At 40.0% G+C, this 23,500-nt stretch overlaps 2 protein-coding genes across 6 annotated transcripts in view; both read left to right on the forward strand.

Moving 5' to 3' along the window:
• Positions 1-1,005: 1,005 nt before the first annotated feature.
• LOC309690294 (coxsackievirus and adenovirus receptor-like) lies at positions 1,006-6,913 on the forward strand. Its single transcript, XM_082507282.1, has 8 exons — positions 1,006-1,113; positions 1,252-1,523; positions 1,801-1,967; positions 2,557-2,770; positions 2,878-3,042; positions 3,158-3,274; positions 4,170-4,293; positions 4,420-6,913. The coding sequence occupies exons 2-8, from the start codon at positions 1,478-1,480 to the stop codon at positions 5,120-5,122; spliced, it is 1,536 nt and encodes a 511-aa protein (XP_082363408.1). The 5' UTR covers positions 1,006-1,113; positions 1,252-1,477; the 3' UTR covers positions 5,123-6,913.
• Positions 6,914-8,775: 1,862 nt separating this feature from the next.
• The window catches only part of ildr2 (immunoglobulin-like domain containing receptor 2), a 114,216-nt gene continuing 99,491 nt past the window's right edge, over positions 8,776-23,500 (forward strand). For 2 of the 5 annotated variants that reach the window (XM_082507277.1, XM_082507278.1), the window contains exons 1-7: positions 8,777-8,942; positions 13,726-14,055; positions 14,879-14,998; positions 20,743-20,799; positions 21,719-21,865; positions 21,987-22,151; positions 23,057-23,170. In XM_082507277.1, the coding sequence (XP_082363403.1) occupies positions 8,903-8,942; positions 13,726-14,055; positions 14,879-14,998; positions 20,743-20,799; positions 21,719-21,865; positions 21,987-22,151; positions 23,057-23,170 (973 nt within the window). In that variant the 5' untranslated portion in view covers positions 8,777-8,902. Of the gene's footprint in view, positions 8,943-13,725; positions 14,056-14,878; positions 14,999-20,742; positions 20,800-21,718; positions 21,866-21,986; positions 22,152-23,056; positions 23,171-23,500 lie in introns of all 5 variants that reach the window. The other 3 variants (XM_082507280.1, XM_082507281.1, XM_082507279.1) reach the window with 2 other exon arrangements.

A 23,500-nucleotide genomic window follows, 5' to 3' on the forward strand; every position in this document is an offset into this window, starting at 1 on the left:
GTTGGGTCTTCCCCTTACAATATTAAGCACCTTGAGGTGACTGTTGATGTGATTTTGTGCTATGTAAATAAAATTGAATTGAACTGAACTGAATGTATCATGAGAAAATAAACGTGGCAACCTGCAGGGCTCATGGTCCGACCACTGTACCTAAGCAAACTGAAACCAAACAACCTCTGGCTAAGCAGATACCACAACACAGAAGAGCTAACTCATTAGGCCAGGCAGGGAGGAACACTGGTTTCAGCAGGGAGTCAAGGAGGCCATTTATGTAAAAACTGAAAGACCTTCTCTGAATTGAGGAGGGGCCTAAGAGTTCATCTTTCACCATCTTACAATGCTGTGATTGCAGGAATCCCCTGACTCTCTGTGAATGGTACTCAACACCATTGATCAGTGGTCATTGATCGGTGGCCGTTGATCAATGACCACTAATCAGTGGTCATGAAAATTTGCAGAATTATAAGCATAAAACTGACCTCACAGCCTGTTGTTCCTTCAGTGGTCCTACTGTGAGTTGTTATGAAACGTACTGTTTATAAGGTTGGGGAAACCTGAAGTCAGCTGAGAGTGAAAAAGTCACTTGGATGTTTGATGAAATACTTCTCCCACTGAAAACGCTACATCCAGGTGAACAGAATCAACTTTTTGTAGGAACTATTAGATTCTCTCACACATGAAATGACTAAAGCTAAACCTCAGTGGTTAAAGCTTTCAACCTCACACGTATGAAAGGCTGAATACTTTAAGACTTCATCAGTCTGTAGGACTGCATCATCAAGGGCTGCGTCTGAATGCCACAAAGCCTCTGACCAAGCACACTGTATTATAGCGAAGGTCACTTCTTCCTCCCTGCACAAGTGCCTCATACAGTAATTTCTTTTTCAAGCAGCTTCCTTCAGCTTCAGCCAACACAAAAAGAGGTTAATTATTTGTTCAATTATATTCATTTGCTTTTTATGTTGGGTGTGCTAGAGTAGCTGCTAGATAATGCTTGTTATAAAATTTTCAATACAACACTGCATCCTGCAGGTCAAACTGAGCACAACAGCAGCTGCGGACAGACAATCTCGCTTTCCAGGAAGGTCAAAATTTCAAAATCCATCCAGTTTTGTAAGTTAATAATACTGAAACACTTGAGAGAGACACATGAAGTTTTTTGTTGTTTTCTGTTGTTTTGTTTACATCTGTCTGTATGTTAAATTGAATATAAGCTCTTTTTCATGTGTATTCCCTGCTTATCACTTTCAGCTCTAGTTTCTAGGTTTAATCAAAAGCGAAACAGATCAGTGATTGGAGCAGAGGTGACATGTGACTTGTAGCTGCTAATTTATTACCTGGAAGAGTCAACTTCTTTACACCTGGGAGTTCACCGTGAAGGTTAGGCGGGTTCTCGCTCTTGGACTGAAAGCATAAACTTTCTTCTTTTTTTTTAAAGTTTTTCTGGATTTTTAAAAATTCTCTTTTATAATCGACGATGGACAGGCAGCTTGTATGGGGAAAGCTGTTTCTGATACTCACAGGTACGCTTTATGCTTTATGTTTTTTCACTTCTGTCAAAACCATTGCCACACCTTTATGGTATTATCGCCTGTGTTAATCATTAACCCAACTTCTTGCTACTCACCTGGAACAGGATATCGTTTTACTCAAAGGAGACATTCAGATTTTTCTTTTCGACAGCTGCCTTGAAATAAATGTAAAAGTTTGAGTTGGTCATATTCATGAAACTAGTTTTTAAAGTGATCATTAAAGAAGCACAAGAAACTAAAAGACACTGGTCATTCCTTTTTATTCCAGTGCTGTCCTGCTGCAAGAGTCTTCAGGTGTCCATTCCAAAAGATGAATATCAGGCTGAAAAAGGAGGCAGCATTGACTTGACCTGCTCCTGGGTCCCTGCAAATCCCTCATTGACCGACTATGTACTCACATGGGAAGTCTTCCCAGAAATTACTGGAGACCCAATGGTAAGAAGGGAAATTACTGCACTAAATACTAAATATATGTTTATGTAGACCCTTACTGATTTTACTCAAGCTTCCGGGCTGTTTTGGGATTATAGTATTAATATAATATAATATAATATAGCATATAGTATAGTCTTAAATATGCTATAGTCCTAAAACAGTTACAGTTTTAATAAAATAGAATTTCTATGAAAAGAAAAGTGTGTTCTACACTTTACTTGAATGTAACATGGTTCCTTCCTACTAATATTGTAATGATTTTGTCCCAGTGGATAACGAACAGGTGAATGACTCATGTATGGTTTCATGTGTATAAACTACTCCTTCACCTATCAGATAACCCAGAAACAGGATTAAGTCTACATACAGCTTTTATTTGCCCAAGCTGGTAGTTTCTAGTTCCAGGTTGTTCCTAAAACAGTGCGTTTGACCTGTATAGAATAAAATCATACATATGCCTCATTTGCATGCCGTAAAGGGCTTTACGGGCTGTTCTGCATGCAACCCACTGTGTTTTGTAATATTTACAAATATTACTTCCATAATTAAACTAAGCAGATATCTTATGCTTGTTTTTATTTTTCTCAAGAAACGTGTGGCTACTGCATGGTATGGCAAACCGGTTGAAATTTCCCCAGCTTATGAAGGCAGAGCATCCTTGGACGTTGACCCTAACACTCGAGTGAGCACACTGCATTTAACACAGCTCACCATGCAGGAAAACCGCCATTTCCAGTGCAGTGTCCTTATATATGGTGACGATGATGGAACAACTGGTACCACCACCTCCCTTGTGGTCCTGGGTGAGAATTAGCAAACTGATAGATTAGCCTCTTACACTCCAAAATACAATCTCAGAAATGACGTAAAATCAAAACTGTTGTTTATACTAACTGTTTTTATCTTGTAGTCCCTCCCTCTCCACCAATCTGCAAGCTTCAGGGAAGTGCAGAATATTTTCAAAATGTTACACTCACCTGTTTGTCTGAGGAGGCATCCCCAGCACCCACCTACGACTGGAAGAGCTTTAGCGTCGACAACAGTCCCAGACAATTTCCACCTAAAGCAACTCAAAGTATGCTCTTCTACTAGCAATATGTCACTTTCAAGTGCTCTGTGTAAATACAGCAGATTGGAAAAAAAGGCATTACTCGGCACTGTTTCAGCTAATCTTTGTCATTATTTTTCAGAGGATGGAGTCCTATCTCTCTTCAATATAACAAGGGAGACATCTGGGTACTATATTTGCACATCACAAAATCGAATTGGTTCTGCCAGCTGCAACTTTACTTTGGCTGTGATGCCTGGTGAGCATTCCAACTTCTTTTAATTCAGTTTTGCAGTTTACACTTATCTTCATTTACACCAGCTGCAACAGTTGACTGTTTTGGAACAATGTTTCTTACAAACTCATTGTAGATACCAAGATGACATCTTAGTTGCAAATGTAGTATTTACCTTCTAAATATGGGAGTGTGGGGGCTGGGGATTGTTATGTAGAGCTGAGTTGACATTTTTGGTTATTACCTCAAAATTCAGACACATATAATTCGAACAGAAATAAATAAGTCAGAATTTCACGATACCTAGTTAGCTGAAATTGCGAGATACTAACCCCGAAATGCTGATATATGACAAAATAAACAAAACCAAAATGGAAGCGCTTTAAGCCTGCATTCTTTTTAATGGCCACCAGGGGGCAATAGCTGTGGTTAATAAAAATCTTCAGGTCCTATTGAGGTCTATGAGAAAGCAGCTTTTCGCTTGACCTTTGTAAACACTTTCCTGATGTGTTCATGGTCTCGGTCACTCATTTTGGATCATATTAAAGAAAACATTGAGCCATTTTGTAAACTTTGTCCAGTCTTAGTTTCAAAGAGTCTTAGTTTTTTGGGGGTACGTTCATTGGCTAACAGGTTGTGGTTGACAAGCCATCACAGTGAGTGCAGAGTTCTCATTTCATTATAAAAAGAGGCAGCTTGTCTGAGGACTGCTGCCATATTGACATATTGGTCAGCATTTTATTATTTTACCATGACCATGTGATTTAAATTGCCTGACATAATAATTTAAATAATTGCAATTGAAATTCACCTTCTCCAAAACATAACTTGACAACCAGCAACAGCTCAAAGTTAAGCTTTAAACCCTGGATGAAAGGTTTAACCCTGACTTAACTATATTAACTTACTTTTTCTCCAGCCAGCATGAAAATTGGGTCCACAGCAGCTATAATAGGAGGAGTCCTCGCAGGGCTCCTGGTGGTGGGGATTCTCATCTTCTGTCTTTGTCGGAGAAGGAGCAAGAAGAATAAATATCCTGAGGGGTATGTACTGTGTGTTCTGGATTTTTCTGTCATTGTAAATTGTTTTAAACAATTTTTGATTAAAACAATTATTGAAAGTATCTCAGTCAATCAACCATCCAGCTCCTTCATGTGTTTGTCTCCTAGTTCCCCTGAAGAAATGAGGTATTACGACCAAGATGCTGCCGAAGGTGAAGAACCATACTCAGACAACAAGTCAAACAGCGAGAAGAAACAGGCCAGCCAGAATGAGGATAATGATGTGGCACCTCAAAATATTTCCAGAGTCGAAGAAGTTGTGCAGAAGTTTGCAGATGATCAGTACAGTTACAATAGCAGCAAAGAAAGGTATGAAGGCAAGGGCAGTGATATAGACTCTCACCGGTACCAGGACGACCAGCGTGACCATTATGGTGGTAACCGGGATCGTCTTGATGATCAACGCGAACGTTACGGTGGTAGTAGAGATCGCCTCGAGGATCAACGTAATCGTTACGGTGGTAGTCGAGATCGCCTCGATGAACAGCGCGATCGTTACGGTGGTAGCCGGGATCGCCTTGATGATCACCGCGAACGTTACGGTGGTAGCCGGGATCGCCTTGATGATCAACGTGAACGCTATGGTGGAAGTCGTGATCGGCTTGATGATCAACGTGAACGCTATGGTGGAAGTCGTGATCGGCTTGATGATCAACGTGAACGCTATGGTGGAAGTCGCGATCGCCTTGATGATCGCCGTGACAATTATCGTGGTAGCCGAGATCGCCTTGACGATTACAGTCGACATGACCGCGGTGATCGCTATGGTGGTAGCCGAGATCGACTTGATTACAGTGACAGAAACCAGTAAAAATCTTTTACTGCATAAGTGAAACCTGCAAAATGAATTAATGTCTTTTGCCTTGTCCCCCTCCCCTCAGCCCCAGCTGGTTTCTTCCTATTAGAAGGGAGTTTTTCCTTCCCACTGTCGCTAAAGTCCTTTTTCATAGGGGGTAATCTGATTGTTGGATTTTCTCTGTATTATTGTAAGGTCTTTACCCTACAATGTTAAGCGCCTTGAGAAGACTGTTGTTGTGATTTGGCGAAATTTCAATAAAATAAAACTGAATTGAATGCATCATGAGAAAATAGAAATAGCAACCTGGAAAGCTCACAAAACATGTACAAACTCCGAAACACGTACAAACTCCGAAGCACGTACAAATTCTAAAGCACGTACAAATTCCGAAGAATGTGGAAACTCCAAAGCATGCACAAACTCCAAAACAAATGCAAACTCCAAAACACAACGGAAGTGCTCCAGGACGCTAGGGGCAGTGTTAAGCTTCTCTATGAGCAAAGCACACTGACTGTTAGCTAACGTCAGATTTGACTCCACCATAAACCAAGCATTCATAATTAAAAAGAAATCAAACAAACAACAGTTTGCACATTACCTTTCCTATAAAGCGTGGTTGTTCTATTCTTGCAGGTGTGTTTATCCTAGCCAACTCCATGTGTTTGCAACAAACTTGCCGTTTATTTTGCAAATCAAGCTCAACACTGCCCCTAGCGTCCTGGAGCACTTCCGTTGTGTTTAGGAGTTTGCATTTCTTTGGGAGTTTGCATTTCTTTGGGAGTTTTTACGTGCTTTTTGGAGTTTGTACGTGCTTTTTGGAGTTTGTACGTGCTTTGGAGTTTGTACGTGTTTTGGAGTTTATACGTGCTTTGGAGTTTATACGTGCTTTGGAGTTTGTACGCGTTTTGGAGTTTGTACGTGTTTTGGAGTTTGTACGTGCTTTGGAGTTTGCACGTGTTTTGGAGTTTGTACGTGTTTTGGAGTTTGTACGTGCTTTGGAGTTTGTACGTGTTTTGGAGTTTATACGTGCTTTGGAGTTTATATGTGCTTTGGAGTTTGTACGCGTTTTGGAGTTTGTACGTGTTTTGGAGTTTGCACGTGGTTTGGAGTTTGCACGTGTTTTGGAGTTTTTTACGTGTTTTGAAGTTTGTACGTGCTTTGGAGTTTGAGCGTGCTACCACCATAGGTATTTGAGCCAACTCAACATACATTACACTGATGGAACTCATTAAGTTGAATTTTGATTGCTACAAAACTGCCCAAAAGTCTTGAATGACCCCTTGTTCTCCACCTGAAGGGAGAGAGTATGTAATCGAGTTCGCTTGTCTGTTTGTCTCCTTGTTAGCAGTCTATTGCCAAAGTTGTAAAGATATAATCTTTTTTTTATGGATCATCTTCAAACTTCGCAACAATATACTAGGCCAACAAAAAGCACCTAACTCACAGATTAATCCAAAGGGAAAATTATAAATGGATTGTTTAACACCTTTCTACTCATCGGAGCAAGTGCTTTTTTACTACAAGTTTCATTAACACACATTCATGAATGTTAGAAACAGCGATTTCTAACATTTACCCATATTTACTCAAATTCCAATGGATACATCAGAGGCAACTGAAAGAGTCGGGAAGAGTCAGGTATTGATCCATTGTCCCTCTAATCAGTAGATGACTAATTCCATCATCTGAGCCACAGCCGCCCCAGTGTGTTGGCTGCAGGCAACTTAGCAAAGAGCCAATTTGAAATTGCATCTTTGGGCACTTTGTTACTACCAGGCTGTAAAAAAAAAAAAGAAAAGAAAAGACAAAGAAAACATAATTTGATTCCATTAGTTTTCTGTATTAACTGTAACTTTAGACCTTACTGCTAACTCCGTGACCGAACAAATTTCAGTAAGTTTGTTTTACACAACTTTGCTGTAATACACCATCACATGATCAGATTTTCTTGAAGGACATTGGTTTGCTGTGAACATGGCCTATATAACAAATGTATTAGTGTTAATTTTCACAAAAAGTTTGATTAATCCTTGAATCCCATGTTCAAATTTATCATAAATGTTAGTTTGTTGTTATTGATACATTTACTGCCATTATTGGTCAGTTCGTGCATTTTTTTACTTTCTTTTCACAATGCAAAATGTGTTCTTTTTGTATTTTTGAGTTCAGCTCCTTTTTATGCTTGAGATGAAAGTGTATGCTGTTAGCTATTTTTCTAACAAAAATTACTAATTTGTTATTTCTTCTTGTTCATTATTTTAAACTAAAAAGGCTGTTTTATGGTGTTATATGAAACCAAAAAATTGTGATTCGACTGTTTTGTTCAACTCTTGTATTGTGTCAGAAAATAAAATCATTAGCAAACTATATACTGTGGGATGGCTTTTTTTTGTTCACAAATTGAGCTTGTGCATCTTAATATTACATGTGTTTATGCAACACTAAATAAAATCAAGTATACACAGAAAACATTGATATTGTGTACCGTACTTCCTTATCGCATATGTCCGGCCCTGCCGAGTAGTTGGTTAAAAAAAGGTTTATTTCTCAAGGCTTTGTGTGTACACATAATAGCTCATAGCTATAAAAGCTATTTTAAACCAAAGCAAAAATACTGACCAGGTCTTTCAGCTACAGCATCCTGTGATGCTGGAGATCAATGTGACTCTCTAGACCCTATTGTATTCACACATTCAAAGTTGAGTCATTTTATTGCTTCATCTGCCTTTGTTGGGCTTAAGAAACCAAGTGATTTGTATGGTGGGTCTAACGGTGTTGCCAGTGACATAATTCTCATTCTTTGGACTTTTTGTGATTATTTCTGTCCTGGATGCATTTGCATTTTGCCGTCATCTGCCGTGATCAGTATTTTGATCAATAAATAAACAAATAAATTAATAAACAATATCCATATCTCCCCTCCAGAAATGTTGCAGACCACACCAGATCACACCAAACCACACCGTTTTCCTTCAGCGGCACACAAACTGAAATCAGGTGACTGTTGTGGAAGTTTGCAGGAAGAAGAAACATAAAGGTTTGATGTTTTTTTCTTTCTATCCACATAGTGTTCAGATAACTAAAGAACTTTTGAAATGGAAAAAAGACATAATGGTAACTGTAATGTAATTACTTAATTTAGTACAATAACAGTTACATTATTGCATTACTGAAAAATATAAGGCGATTACAGTAATGTGATTAACATCCAATACTATGCACTAAAAGTAGTTCTTCAACTTGCTTTGGTAAATTCTGATCAACATGATTAAGCCTTTGCTTTAGGTTTGATAACTTAAGCATTGAAAAACTGTCAATCTGATGTCAAATCTGACGTTAAATAGGTGATACAAACTTGCTTTTGCAAGTACCATTGTAATGTGTATATAATCGAACTGAGATTCTCTAAGGTGAAAAGGGTTGAATATGTTTGCAAGCAGCATATTCCATTAATCTTAATTGTAGGGCACTGCATGTATTATGATTGGGGCTGAGCCACCATAAAAGTTTGAGCCTAGAATCGCCCCTGCAGACACTTCTAATCAACCTAATGCAGGAGCCAAAATTATCCTGCAACCGAGACACTTATGACATACGCTGTTTTTGTGCCGAAATTTTAGGCTGAAGTTGTCTGAGAGCGGTGCAGTGTTTGTGCTGAGCCTCACCTCCCTGAGAAGTGGTACAGTCCCGTTAGACGCAGTCCGAGTCCGGTCTGCAGCAGACGCAGTTAGCGGAAAACGACATGACCAACAAACGGTTAAACTACTCGTTAGTATAAAAACGGACAATATAATGAACGTTTACCGGCTGGCTATTTTTTTGGGAGCCTCAGGTAGGTCTTACCTTCTAAAGTAAAACGTTAAAATGTGTTTTCTTTACGGCTAAAGCGCAGCAGGTTGATCCCATGTAAACTCGGTGCTTATCCCAGACCCAGGGGCTACACGGGACTCAGTAAAGGCTTCTTTTTGTTTTATTTGAGTGAATAAAGAGAAATAGATTCTCAGTTACAGCGATGGTTTGCTCCATTAACATTTATAGAGCAACCCAAGTAATTATTTTCTGGTATTTAATGCTGTTTCGATCGTATGTTGTGGTCTTAAGATGTTTTACTGATTTGTGGGTTATAGCTTTGCTATTACAGGCACTTCTTTGTGCTGTGGTGTTTTTTATAAAAGTACTTTTTTGGAGTACAATAATAAATACTACATGTATTTTAGCTATTTTCAGGTAGATGTGCTTGAAAAAAGGCACTTCTGTTTGTTTTCGGAATCTAAAATACAAGAAAATGATGCATGTCTTTGTTATTTATATTAAGAAACTCATCTGAGTTATAGAATAACACAAGTGATCTGTTTCACTATCACTTTATTAGTCAGACCGATTAGTTATACAAAATGTAAATATAAGGCCACTATATAATTTATATATATAAGTGTGTATATTTAAGGGTACCAAAAAAACAGGAAGGCTGGAAATGTACTGATGATGGTGCATCTGTGAAGAATGCGCTCTTCACGTCACTTGTTGTGAACATTGTGAGTGTTTTGTGAAACTGCAGTGGCTATATTCATCCTTATCACTTTTTGTTGGGCTAATGAGTCAATGTGAAGGAATGTATTGCAAAGTAAAGGCAGGAAATGTGACAGCTTTGGAGAGGAAAAGTCTGACTGCTCAGGAAACGTGCTGCTTCCAAGAGCAGGGCTTTGACCTGGGAAACATTTGCGACCACATACTGTGCTCACCCCGGTTTAAACTGGCATCTAATCTTTAATTGAGGCCTTTATGTTCCTTTATGTGTTGAGGCCTTTCCACTGTATGCAGGTGGTGAGGGTGTGACTGTCTGCTGCCTCTGAAACCCAGTCATTAACCTACAGTGAGTCACGGCAGACAGTAAACATTGGTTAACAGGTGTAATCATGATGCATGTCAGCAGTTACAGCAGTCCTCACTCCTCTCACCTCAAACTCATGATATTCATGAATTCCAGTTCATGGGCTAACGGTTTGATTTAAATCTCTTGTGCTTAATTGGTTTGTTCACATCCAGCTGGAGGAAGGCCTGACACTCTCATTGGCTGGGAGTCTGCGATCGCCTCCCCCTCTCAGTTGCTCAAGTGGGACAGGAGAGGGGAAGCCCTAACAATGGACTGGTCCATGAAAAAAAGAAATACAGGGAAGACCACAGCTTTCTGTGGCAGGAATTTAGGAGCTTGGTGACCCTTCCTCCTGTTTGTGCAGTTAAAGTGTATCAGAGGAAGAAGTAAGCTGATGACGTCGACCAGCTGGCCTCAACTTAATGTTAAAAACACAAAGCTGACAAAGCTTCAGCATGCTGATTAGTCATTTAATGGAGAAGTTGACTAAGATGTAATCAGTGTCATATCCGTAACTCTTTGTTTCAGTTTATTTTTAGCTCCATGTTAGTGCATTTGGAGAAAACCAGGAAAATTTATGACTAACTAATAAATTAGTTATTAAAATTATTGTTGATTTTTTTTTTCTGTTGATTTATTCATTCTGGTTTAAGCTTCTAAATGGAAAGATTTGCTGCTTATATACCAATATTTTTCTGGCTTCATGGTAGGACTGCACGATTTTGCATAAAATGAGAATCACGATTTTTTGGCTTAGAATTGAGATCACGATTCTCTCACGATTTTCTTTTCCAGTATAAATATTTATTGCACTTATTAACTGCACATCAACTTCGTAACAGTTGAGACTGAACAAAAAAACAATAAATAAACATAAAAACAACAAATGTCTCACGTTTTGTTGTTGCCGCAAAATGTTGTACTGCTTGAAATTCCGTCTCCACCGTTGCTCGACACTGCGTGTATAGAGCAGGTAGTGCAACAATAGAAAAATAGTTGCGGGACGGCACTGTGTAGCATTTGTCTAGGGTGTTGATCATTTTCCTAAATCCCTCGTTTTGCACAGTGTTGATGGGAGCCATATCTTTGGTCAGGTCATAAGTAATAGCCTCCGTAATTTCTTTGTGCCTGCGGGAGTTCGACGTGTATAGGGAAGCGCTGTATAAGGTTCCCGTTATTGATGTTTGGGTGGTTGACCGGGACGGATTTTCTCCTGTTACTTTCTCGTCATCCCTGACTTGTTCTCCGTTGTTTTTTCCCTGCTAATTTTAGCATCACACAGCACAGCTTCTGTATCACGTGGTATAAGGCTCCGCCCTTGTCATTTGTTGAGCAGGAAGAGTGAGCGCTTGTTTTCATGCAGATTACATCCCGGATCAAAATGCGGTACAATCGTGGTCGTCGTCTTTTTTTTCTTTTTTTTTAAAGTATGAATCGAGATCGCGATTTTCTAACGATTAATCGTGCAGCCCTACTTCATGGTGTAGTCGTTTACACATTTACTCAACAATTGAAAGATCCCGTGACCCAAATCCCTCTGGGATTGTGTAAGGAAAGGCATCTGGTGTAAAAGAAATGTGCCAGATCAAATATGTGGCAACTCCTTATTAACAAGGCAGCAACTGAAAGCAACTACTTCTTATTCTTAATTGAATTTCTTTGAGTTTTGGATTGTTGGACATGTCAGAAAAAAAGAAAACACAGCAGCTTGACTTTATAACCCTTTTCCTGGGATTCACAGACAAAATCAATTACTCGGATAACACATCCTTTTCAAAGAATGTGGTGTAGATCCACACCCAAATGCAATGAGCTCTTTCTTTCCTCCACCTCACCAATTTTTCTTGAATTAAGCCTGGTAGTTTTTGCGTAATCCCACTGACATACAGACAGACAAATAAAAGCCCAGCAGTGATGACATTCCTCTACCTTGGGTCTCCCTTCTGGGGGAAGAATAGTTATTCGCAGTCCTAACTGTTGCCTGGAAATAGGGAAACTTGATGCCTTTTCAGAAGAATGCTGTAGAGGTGCTCATTTGAGATAAATGTCTAAACACAGTGTGTATTCTCCTCTTACTGACCCTGGGAGATGCAGGCTGGAGGACTTGGTTTTGTTTTGATTTCCTGTCTTCTGGGGCATGTTTAGAGTTGAGTTCCTGCCCCACCTAGAGCTAATATGACTACCAGAAAATCCCCATCAGACTGCTCCACCCCCCTCCTTCTATGATGACAACCCCCTGCCTCTCCCTAGATCTCCCCAGCCCCCCACGCACACTGGAATTTAACCTTCCTGACCCCAGCACTGAACAATAGCGGACCCCCACACACTTAATCTCTCCTCCTGTCTTTCTTTTGGTTTTGATATGATGATAATGACAGTTTCTCTGAAGTACAGAGTCATCATCAGTCATCTGTACAGATAAAGATGAGATGCAGCTGCTGCTCTGCTCATAAAGTTGCCACTTTCATCATTTTACTGTTTTCAAACTTTTCTTATCTAGACTCACCTGCTAGTTTATCACCTTCCGCTAGTTATGCAGTCTTTTCCTTCACCTGAAGTTTGATGACAGAGAGCAAATTATTACAGAGTCGGCTTCAGAGCATGTGAAATGGACAGGCAGCTGACGTGCAGTGTCCACAAAACACAGGTTATAAACTGAAATTCACAGTAAGATGCATTATATGTGTATTTAAAAGAGTGCTACAGGAGGCAATAAACTCATCCTCTGAAAACCTAGACAGGCTACACAGTTTAAGGATAGATAAGCTAATTCATTATTCATCATGATTCATCCATCCATCCATCTTTTTCAGCCAATTAAGGCTTACAAGAGGGTGGGACCCTATCCCAGCTCCAATGGGGCGAGGGGTGCAATTGCCAGTTTATCACAGGACTAGCACAGAGACAGACCATTTGCACTCCCACTCACATCTTCTTCATGATCTAGTATCCATGATTACAAGCAAACTAGCTTCACGTGCTGATCGTTCCAAAGACACTTCCCAAAGTTTCACTTGCATAGACCCATGCACTCCAAAATCAGCACCCTTAGCTGTACTACTTACTGAGATTGCTGCCAAAGCAGAGACTGTTCAGAGAATAATTAACTTGAGCTTGAGCTGCAATAACTGACTAGAAAGAAGTCAGTTGAGGGGGGCAGAGTGACCCCACCCCCAATAACACAAAGGTCACATTATCATTTAACACCAACAAAGCTGCAGCCTTCAAAATGACCAAGTAGTGGACAGTAAAGCTGTCTAATATAGCTCATTAAGATTTAAAGGTAAGTTTTGTTAAAGACTGTAGTTTAGCTGTAGTTAAAAAGTTAATAATAAAATCGCAACTAAGTAGTGGTGTAAAGCCTAATCAGATCTTTGACTTACTAACCAAGTAAAATTGATGCAAATCAGTTCTGACATTAAACATATTGGCTCCTCTCATTGTTGTTACATAATTTATTGATTAACAAATATGTTAAAGGTTTAATTTTGTTTAAATGGGACGGATTTTAATGCTTGTAGTGTGTTTTCAGATCTGGCGCTTATATTGGTTGGACTAAAAAATGAGTCTGTAAACTCTGTATTTCATTCTGCAGAATAGGTGGAACTGACTTGCTTAAGTTAGCATCGTGCATATTTACCATTTGCATGACTTAATAGTCAAACTGAACTGATATGTCCATTTTTAGTAGATTAACAAAAGCACCTGTGCTTTATTCTTTTTGCTTGTATGTGTCCATCAGTGTGCGTGTGTGACAGTGTGCATGTCTCAGTGCAGAAGGAAAAGCAGTATGCAATCCTCTTCCAGTCCGTGGTCCTCTCGTGTCAGTACCAGACGTCCTCCGTCCAGCTCCCGGTGGTGCAGTGGTGGTACAAGTCCTACTGTCGAGACCACATGCAGGAGTCCTTCTCCCTTTCGGAGACCCTGGGCATCAAGACCTCAGCGCTGGGACCCAAGTCCCACCTGGAGTGCTCTGACAACACCCGCACAGTTCGGGTAGTGGCATCGTCCCAGGGAGCCTCCATGACGCTGGCTGAGCACTACAAAGGCAGAGACATCAGCATCATAAACAGTAATGTCGCCACTTTTATCCTCAGTGAAATAAGGTGAAAGACTCTGCAGCTGTTTGATCGTCACACATGAGTCAGAGCTGACGGGGTTTTTTATAAATAAATCTCTTCTGCTCCAGTCCTACAAGAATGGCGGTACCACACAGAGGCCCCCGCCCTCGCGCCCATTCATATGTGGGCTTCTTATCAGGACAAAACACGTCTGCCATTTAAATGTGTCAACAACGGCCTCCTGTTGTCACAAAATCCAATAACAATAAAGGCCAAAGGAAATACATGTAGGCCGATAATGACTTTCTTTATGTTTGGCAGTATTTTTTTCATTACTGACATTAAAAACAAACAACTGACTTCGGGACCCTTAACAAATTTTCTTCACATCCAGATAGTTTGTGGTGTTTTGTTAAGAACATGACTTACATTTCCTCGCATTTCAACTGAACATGTTTTTGTCAAGACATGACATTCTCCCTCCCCTTTTTCAGTATTGAGTCCAAACGTGAATTACAGATTTTGGATCTTTAGATGAATTCAGACTTTTTGATTTATAATTCTAACAAAGAGACAAGCATAACCGGGAAAATACTCTCACTTCCCACTGAACAATCAATAGCATGTCATCGATCTTAAAAGAGTTCCAGTTCATAGTCCTCAAATTTTGGGCCACAGTCTTATTGGGTGGCGTCAGTGTTAAATGATTCCGCTTGAATTTTAAAAATGCAGCATTAAAAAGTTTGCTTTGTGAACACGTTGTGCCATTTGACATATTAATATTTGTAAATATGTAGAAATATAATCTTTGTCCTTGTTTTGTAATCTGTGCAGAAGCAGACCTGCGTATTGGGGAGCTGCAGTGGGGCGACAGCGGGGTGTATTTCTGCAAAGTTGTGATCGCTGATGATCTGGAGGGGAAGAACGAGGATCAGGTGGAATTACTGGTGCTTGGTAAGCATGCGAGAAAGTTAACCTATATTTTTCTATTTGTTTGTTTGTTTGGGAGTTTTTTCCTGCACGTTGTTGGTAAAGGTTTTAGAAGTGGTCTCTTAATTGTGCTGCATTCCCGAGTGCCCTTACTACGGTTTCCATGGAAACAGCTAAATGGTGTTTCCCTCTTTACATGCCCTCGATCCTCTGTAACGGACTCTATTCTTTAGCCGGTCGCACGCTTTAGAGAGCCGCTGTGGAGCCGTTACATCTCAGGTCAGTTACACAGTATGTCAGGAGGCTCAAAGACTGCAGGGGAGCTTCAGCTGAACAACAGCGAGCGTGTTTGTCTGTGTGGCGTTTGCTCATTGGGGAGTATCACTGGTTAATCATTATACATACCTCCCAAATCTTCACTAAACTGCCAACACTTCAGCACTAAGATCAGAGAGTCATGACTTACTGTAAATCTTGAAGTAGCATTTTCACTACGTAAGATTGTCTTTTTGTTTAACCCAGACTATAAGATGTTGAACTTGGTAATATGTATTTTCAGACCAAACAAGAGCTTGTTAACGGTCCCCCTCCAAGCATTGATGTATTCAATACAGTTAGATGAAAATATTCCCTTCATATCAGCAAAAGCTGAGCCTTTTGCCTCAATTAGCATGTACAGTGTGGGATATGTAAATTAATCCCTCCCCTTTCCTGCTGTCCCTCCCCTTCCTATCCCTTTACTTTTTCAAGCTTTACTTAGTAGTTCTCACACACAATGCCAAAATATCTGGAGGCTGCTGTTTTGGTGGAGCGTTCAAAGCCCTTTAAAAAATCCACAGTAGGTTGTGCTCATGGGACAACAGCTAAGTGCTAACTGCCAACACAAATCATTCAGATGAATTAGCACTCACTTTTACTGCTTATAGTAACAGTAATGTTAACTTCACTCGTCCTGTCTCTCTGCTCCTTTGCTCTGCATGTGTCTGTTTCACCATCACACACAAGGAGCTAAAAGGCAAACACACAGAGTGAAACATAGAGCAGATGATGGCAGTAGAAGTCGTGCACATGTAGACATGCACATGTAGATATGAGGATATTATCGAACAACTAATAATAGCATCCTTCTTTTGTTGGATAAACTTCCCAACTGTGACATCAGAGAGATTAGCCAACTCTTCCTGGTTGATAGGATTGGTTTCTTTGGTCTGTTGCCTATGAACCCTGACTGTGTGAATGAATATATCTGAAGCAACATTCCAGATACCTTGGAACTGGAATACAGGAAGTCGGGAGTGATGTCACTCCTGAGTTAGCAAGTTCCAGAAAAAGCCAGGGAAAACAGGATTGTTAGCTCAGGGTTGATGGGACTGCTCCGACTTTCTGAGGTGAGGAGGTGTTCCAGATTCAAATTCCGACTGGTAACTTTGGAATTCCAACTTCTGACTTATACAGGAACACAGCATACTGCTTCGATGTTGCTGTTGCGCTGCACTTCCAGGATCAAAAAGTCTACTTGGTTGTTTGTTTTGCTTGTGATATGAAATAAATACGACTAAAACACTTAAAAAAATAACTGATGGTGTGATCTGTTAGTTACTTTTCTCCCTTTATGTTAGGCCAGCCTGATGCTTATGAAGTCTGCTTATTCATGTAGCCCTCTTTAGTTTAGCACTAATCTGATTACAGTCTTCTCCCAGGAGAGAAGAAGGGGCTTAAACGTGTGAGAATAACAAGACTCATTTGGCTTTAGTGCTGAACTTCTTAGCTTGTGCATGTTGTAATTTTGAAGTTAGAATTAGAAAGTGTGTAAAACTTTTTCTGTGCCAAACTGGTTGTTTTTAAAAGTTTCTGGTACTTATATTCAACTTTCTTCACCAGCGTTACTACAAAACTGCTGCTTGGCTCTAACTCCATATTTAGGCTACAGTTCAAATATGAAAGCACATGATCAAAAAAACATTCTTTGCGTGTTCTTTTGCTCACCAGCACCTTGAACGCTGATAACATTTACTCAGTTCTCTTTCACACTCACTCCCCTTCCCTCCCTTTTGCCTTGCAAAATCTTCTCATGCACTCCTCCATTTCCAGTGTTGGGAAGGTTACTTTTAAAATGTATTCCATTACAGAATACATGCCCCAAAATGTATTCTGTAACGTATTCCGTTACGTTACTCAATGACAGTAACGTATTCTGAATACTTTGGATTACTTAATATATTATCATGCTTTTTACAACAACGTGAATGTACTATTGCTGTGTGATTTATTACTATTACTGAAGGTCCACGACTCCGAGCTGTAGTAAAGGGACCTCTGACTAATACGGCGGGGTCCCTGTCGGCTGGTAGCCGAAAAATAGCTTTACTTTGTTGTGTGGGTCAACTTTTCTTGCGAGAGACAGAGAGAGGCGTTGAAAGGCTGCTCCAACGGAACTTATTGTTTTCGGAGGAAAACACGAACACGGTGTACAGTCGAGTCTTAATAGCTTACTTACAACTGGGCTCGTCAGGCACTCTTCTTGGCTGCAGTGGTTATTATTATATTTACATGCTTCCAGCTCCCGTTTTTCCTCAATGACAACTCGTACCTTTCCACTCGCCTTTTTCTCCCTCCTCGCGCTCACAGACCCATAACGTGTATGGCAGTGCATTCTCCCTGCAACACGGACTACACTGCCCATGATGCTACATTCTTGTAGCATTCTGCCTGTTAGCTTAGCACAACAACAACGAAAATGCGCTCTCTCACCCAAGAAACACACAGTCGCAGAGAGAGAGAGAGCGTCGCCCTGTAACCATGGCAACCGTAATGCTGCCGCCTGGAACAAAAGAACATAGCTGTCAAACAAAACCCAAACAGTCCTGACCCGCGACAATATGAAACAGGAAAGTACCGCAGTGTAATCCATTTATTTCAACAAAGTAACTGTATTCTGAATACCACCCTTTTAAACGGTAACTGTAACGGAATACAGTTACTCATATTTTGTATTTTAAATACGTAACGGCGGTACATGTATTCCGTTACTCCCCAACACTGTCCATTTCTTACTCGTCGACCTCCCCTCCCTCTCGGAGCTGCACAGCTCCTCAGCTCTCTCAGGTTACGGATGGTATGCAGTCAAGTGAGGCAGGGCCAAGGTAGCAAGGCTGTTTTTTTCCCCACTCCTTAATAAGCGCTTACTCAGCACACTCTGCAGCCTCAGTACCAGGGGTTGTTTAGTCTACCAGTGTTGCCATGTCAGACAGTAACCAGTCTTTACTGTAATCAGGGTTTTCAGACCTCATAATAAGCACATTAAAAACATCCGTAGCTGACTCCTGCACACCTGTTGCTGATCCCTTTCTGTATTCAGCGAGTAATTTCCTTGAATTTTTGTTCTGATTTTGACCTTTATGTCATACATATTGAGCACAACAGGCACATTGTTTCACAGCAGCGCGACTTGCATGACCTTGTTTTGACGAGCTTGCGCGGTAAATTGTTGTCCTGGTGCCATCAGTGTCCCAGTTTCCAAACCTCCCTGTCTGTTGCCTCTCACGTCTCAGTTGCTTGCATGTGTTTGGGTGTCTGCATGCATGTAAAATGATTAACAGCATTCAGTTAACAGTGTGCAGTTTTAATGTTAATGCTGAGACACGTCGACTGTGCATGGCATCAAAGAAAAAGGCTTTAATAGTTTTTTTAAGTTTTACTTTATTTTATTTAGCTTTTTTGTGTGTTTAGTTCCCTCTGTGTTTCCCTATCTGTTGTCTTGATGCATGCTCAATCATCCAGGTAAGTAAATCCCAAAAGGTTGATTCTGTTCATCTGGACGTAGCGTTTTCAGTGGGAGAAACGTTTCCTCACTCATCCAAGTGACTTCTTCCGTCTCAGCTGACTTCAGGTTTCCCCAACCTTATAAACAGTACATTTGCACAATAACTGGGCCTTGTTTCAGTTATTGTGCAAATTTACTGTTATTGTGCAGATGAAGAGAATCAACCTTTTGGGATCCCTATCTGTTGCTCCCTCTGTCTCATCTTTCTGGTTAGTGCCTTTGCCCTCCTGTGCTCCCTTTCATCTGACATCTTGTTAGTGTTAGTTTTTGTGTTGCAGTGTAATTGTCTCTTGTGTTTTTTCCTGATTTCTTTGAAGGTTGGTTTTCTTTCATGTCAGGTTTTACTGGCTCCTTTGTGATTATCCTGATTGTCTTTACCCCTGTCTTGTTCCAATCAGCCCCCAGTGTATAAATAGTCCTGTCTTCCTTTGTATTTGCTATAATCACCTTTTAGACTCTGTGTTGGTGTTTGGGAGTTTCTCTTAGCTTAGCCTCCTTGTGGCCCTTTCTATTTTGTGTTTCCTTTAGTCTCAGTTCAACTATACCTATTAATTTGCCAGCAGCTAATAAAGGCTTGCTTTTTGTTAGTCTACCTCTTGCTGTCTGGCACGTGGGTCATATTGTAGTTCAAGAGATCAGAGCGGGATCTCTGGGAACAATGAATTTTATGTTATTATTAGGGGTGCAACGATACACAAAATTCACGGTTCAGTTCGTTTCGATACTTTGGTGTCACGGTTCGATATTTTTTCGATACAAAAAAATTTTTCATGTCAAGTTATTAAAATTATAAATATTTCTTTTAACTCAAAAGTACAGTTTTTAAATTAAATGTTGCTGAAACAACAAAATAACAAAAAAAAATGTATCTGATGGAGAAATCGCTCATATGTGGAAACGAGAGTTTATTACAGATATATGGCTCTTTCCAAAATAAAAGCTATTTTGTCGACAGCAATAAAAGTAGCGATTGCCCTCTCTATCTCTTTCATGTTCTAACAGCTGTCTAATTGAGTCGGGTAAGGTTTGCAGCATGCGTGCTTGTTGTTGTTTTTGTCTGCTTCCACTTGTCTTTGCACTAGCGTGATGTCGGCGTAAATGTGCAGTCATATTCGTTGTGTTCCCACCAATTTAATTGAGCATTGTGTGGCACATCCGACACACTGTTGTACTTTTGTCCACGATGTGCTTAAGTAGGGTCATTCTTCACATGAAAACCAAAATAGTTCCAAACTCCAGATCTGAATGACGGTGGAGGAGGTTCAATTTCGGGTAATAATAATAATAACGGATTGGATTTATATAGCGCTTTTCAAGGCACCCAAAGCGCTTTACAATACCACTATTCATTCACTCTCACATTCATACAGTAGAGTTGAGGCAGTTGCCATGCTAACTTGAGTGAATGCATATGGGTGGCGCTCAGTGGATCTGCGCTTGAACGCAGATCCACTGAGCCCTCAACACAGACGGCATCGTCAGAAGAAAAGTTGACCAAATAAATTTAAAATTTTGTATCGTTCAATACATATGCGTACCGAAAGCACTGTATCGAACGGTTCAATACAGATACATGTATTGTTACACCCCTAGTTATTATCTATATAAAACATCCTGGTGGTACAAATGGGAAGTAAATGGACCTCCAGATCAAAAAGGGTCAAACTTTTGGGATGTGAACATGTGAACCACATGTCACGGGAGTCCATCTAATAGACATTTCAGTTTGTCACAGACAGCATGGTCAACAACAAACGTCTTCATTGATAAGTTTGATATTTTCTAGATGCAGACCCATTTTTTCATACTTAAACTTTCATTCCCCAAATAGTGCATGACCATTAATCATCTGCCTTCTGCCAAATTTGCTAATTTGCCTGACCTTTTGACTCCCGCTTCCCGCTTCCTCTGCCGGCCTTCACCTGTCCTCTCCCTCTCTCTGCAGGCAGGACAGGTGAGCAGCAAGATCTACTCCCTGAGTTTGATTTGGAGATTATGCCAGGTACGGTCCCTACGCTGCATGTCTGTCTCTCTGCCTGGCATTTTCCAGCTTTTCTATTGCCTCCTGATGTTTCTAATTCCAACTGACGAGATAAAACTCTCTTTGACTAACAAATGTACATTCACTTGTTAGAAATTTGACTGAATAAACATGACAGCCTTGTAGCTGGAGCTTCTACGCCCGATATGAACACAGTTAGTGAAGCTACATGAAGCCAAATTCACAGAGTTGTAGTTGTTATTGTTTACCTCCAGTTATGATTTCAAATTTCACAGGGGAAATGTGTTGTTAGTGAGTGGATTTTGACTCTTGGCACACCCTGAGGAAGTCTGTTGTTATGGTTTGGATGGTTCAAAGATGTGAGAACGGATAAAAGTAACTCTGATTTCCTTTGATATCCCCTAAAGTTTCCTGTTTGTAGGGTTCTGTTGTCCGGGTACATCAGTGGAGGAGAGCGCCAAACATCAGCTTTTTTTAATAGAAAAAACAGAGACTGGGTTTATTTTTTTGTCCAAAATCTTTGTCAGTTATAACATTTCAGCAATTCAAATGCTGAGATCTGAAATAAACAAAGACATTTCAAAAAAGACTGTGAACTTCGGAGAACAATTTTCAGCCCTTTGGCTGAATTTCTTCACTCAGCTTCATTTTTTTTCTTTAACGTAACGTTAGTGATATTGAGCTTTTGTCACAAACTGCACAAATCCTTTTGAGTTTGGCCCAGTCTGACTTATTTTAATGGTTGTGGCCATATTTCAGTTGCATCTAGTTACCACTAGATATGACTGTTATGTGAAAATCTTGGTTTTGCTGACCTCCACTGGTTGAACTTCTCACTTTGGTGTAGTGATGTTAAATCACTGTTCAGAGTGTTTAATCATTGACTGTTACCTTTTTTTTTTGTATGTATGTAAATCAGAATGGGCGTTTGTGGGATCTGTTGTCCTGGGCAGCATCTTGCTCCTGCTGTTGTTGGGGATCTGCTGGTGCCAGTGCTGTCCTCACTCCTGCTGCTGCTACGTCCGCTGCTGCTGCTGCCCTGACACCTGCTGCTGCCCACGACACCGTGAGTAACACAAACAACCCAATGACTGTCCTGCATCCTCTTTAAAAAAAATGAATGTCCTTTTTTTAATTGAATATCCCCATTCTTTAACATCAACAATGAAAGTGTGTTGTTTATGCAGTGTATGAAGCGGGGAAGATGGCAAAGAGCAGACAGCCTGCTGCTCAGGTCCCTGTGTATCCCTATTACATTCCTGGTATACCTACTGTGGTCCCTGTGGCCTCTTCCTCTTACACGGACACAAAGATCAACTCGATCCCCTCAGTGGAGAATAACCTGTCTGGAGGTGAGTAGTAGAGGAAGAATTCAAATGGTTCCTGAAAGATGAGAATTATTTTGTAATTTTACAGGTAAAATTTCAAAATAAGTTATAGGCCGCCTGTATGCAAAATATATTTAATATTTGCATATGGTAGTTACGTGTTGTTTATTGTGCTCATAGTTTATTGATGGAAATTCTAATTTCACCTTTGTGATTTGTAATAAAATAATCAAAATTATTAAAACCCCAAAACCGATTAAATACTTTGTCAAATCTTACTGCTATTATTATTATTATTATTATTATTATTATTATTATTATTATTATTATTATTCAAAAAATAGATGAAAATGAACAACTTAACTGATTTCTTTGGAAATGACTTCTTTGCTGGTACTGTTGGAGGATGGGGTCAAAATGACTGGGATCAGCGGTTCTAGTGTTGAAAGTTCAATAACTGTTTTTAACGCTTTTGGAGAGGCAAAAACAATATTGATGAGCTCAGTATTCACTCTTCTTTATCACTGCTTTTGAGCTCTAAAACCTTCTCTGAGGACTATTTGAACAAGTGGTGTAATTAACGTTATTTATAGTCTTACATAGAAACGTCAGTGACAGCTGCCTTTTTCTCTTCATCAAACACTGACACGACTAACCTTCATTTCATCCATCATCCTTGTCTCTACAGTGAAAAGTCTGAATGTCTGAAATGTCTGAAGAAATGTTCTTCTCTTTTTCCTTTTTTTGAATTTAATCCGTTATTAACACGTAAGGTTGTTTTGTCTCGTATACTTTGCACACTCAAGAGTGTTTGTGTGCGTCCTTGCATGGTTTTGTTTTTCTCAATCTATCTATAGGTGTGTGTGTGTGTGTGTGTGTGTGTGTGTGTGTGTGTGTGTGTGTGTGTGTGTGTGTGTTGACATTCACAGTGCGCAGTGGTTACCAGCTCAAAGCCAGTCCAGCCCAGGACTCAATAAAAGTTCTGTACTACATAGAGAAGGAGCTGGCTCAGTTTCCGCGCAGCAAGATGGCAGCATTCAAATGTAAGCCTGCACAGATTAGGCTAGTTTCTTTAATCTGTGTGGCAGTGTGTGCGTTTATATGTATGTATGTGCTTTATGTGCATGGTTTGTGGGAATTAAATCTTACTAGTTGCCGTCTAATCCTTTCATATTTGAAAAAAACAACATCTGTCCCTTTTTTCTCATTCACAAATTGCAAGGTTAACTTGTGGAGTCATGCTTTTTCATGAGTTTGAAAACACACAGTCATGTGAAAATATGTGAAGCACATCTTCTTTTCTCAGCTTTGTCAAGTCAGAGTTGTCTGTGTCTCTTTTTCTACCTTGCTAAATCACCATGGTAACGTATACT

Source organism: Aulonocara stuartgranti, assembly GCF_965226115.1.
Source record: "Aulonocara stuartgranti genome assembly, chromosome: 16".
Lineage (NCBI taxonomy): Eukaryota > Metazoa > Chordata > Actinopteri > Cichliformes > Cichlidae > Aulonocara > Aulonocara stuartgranti.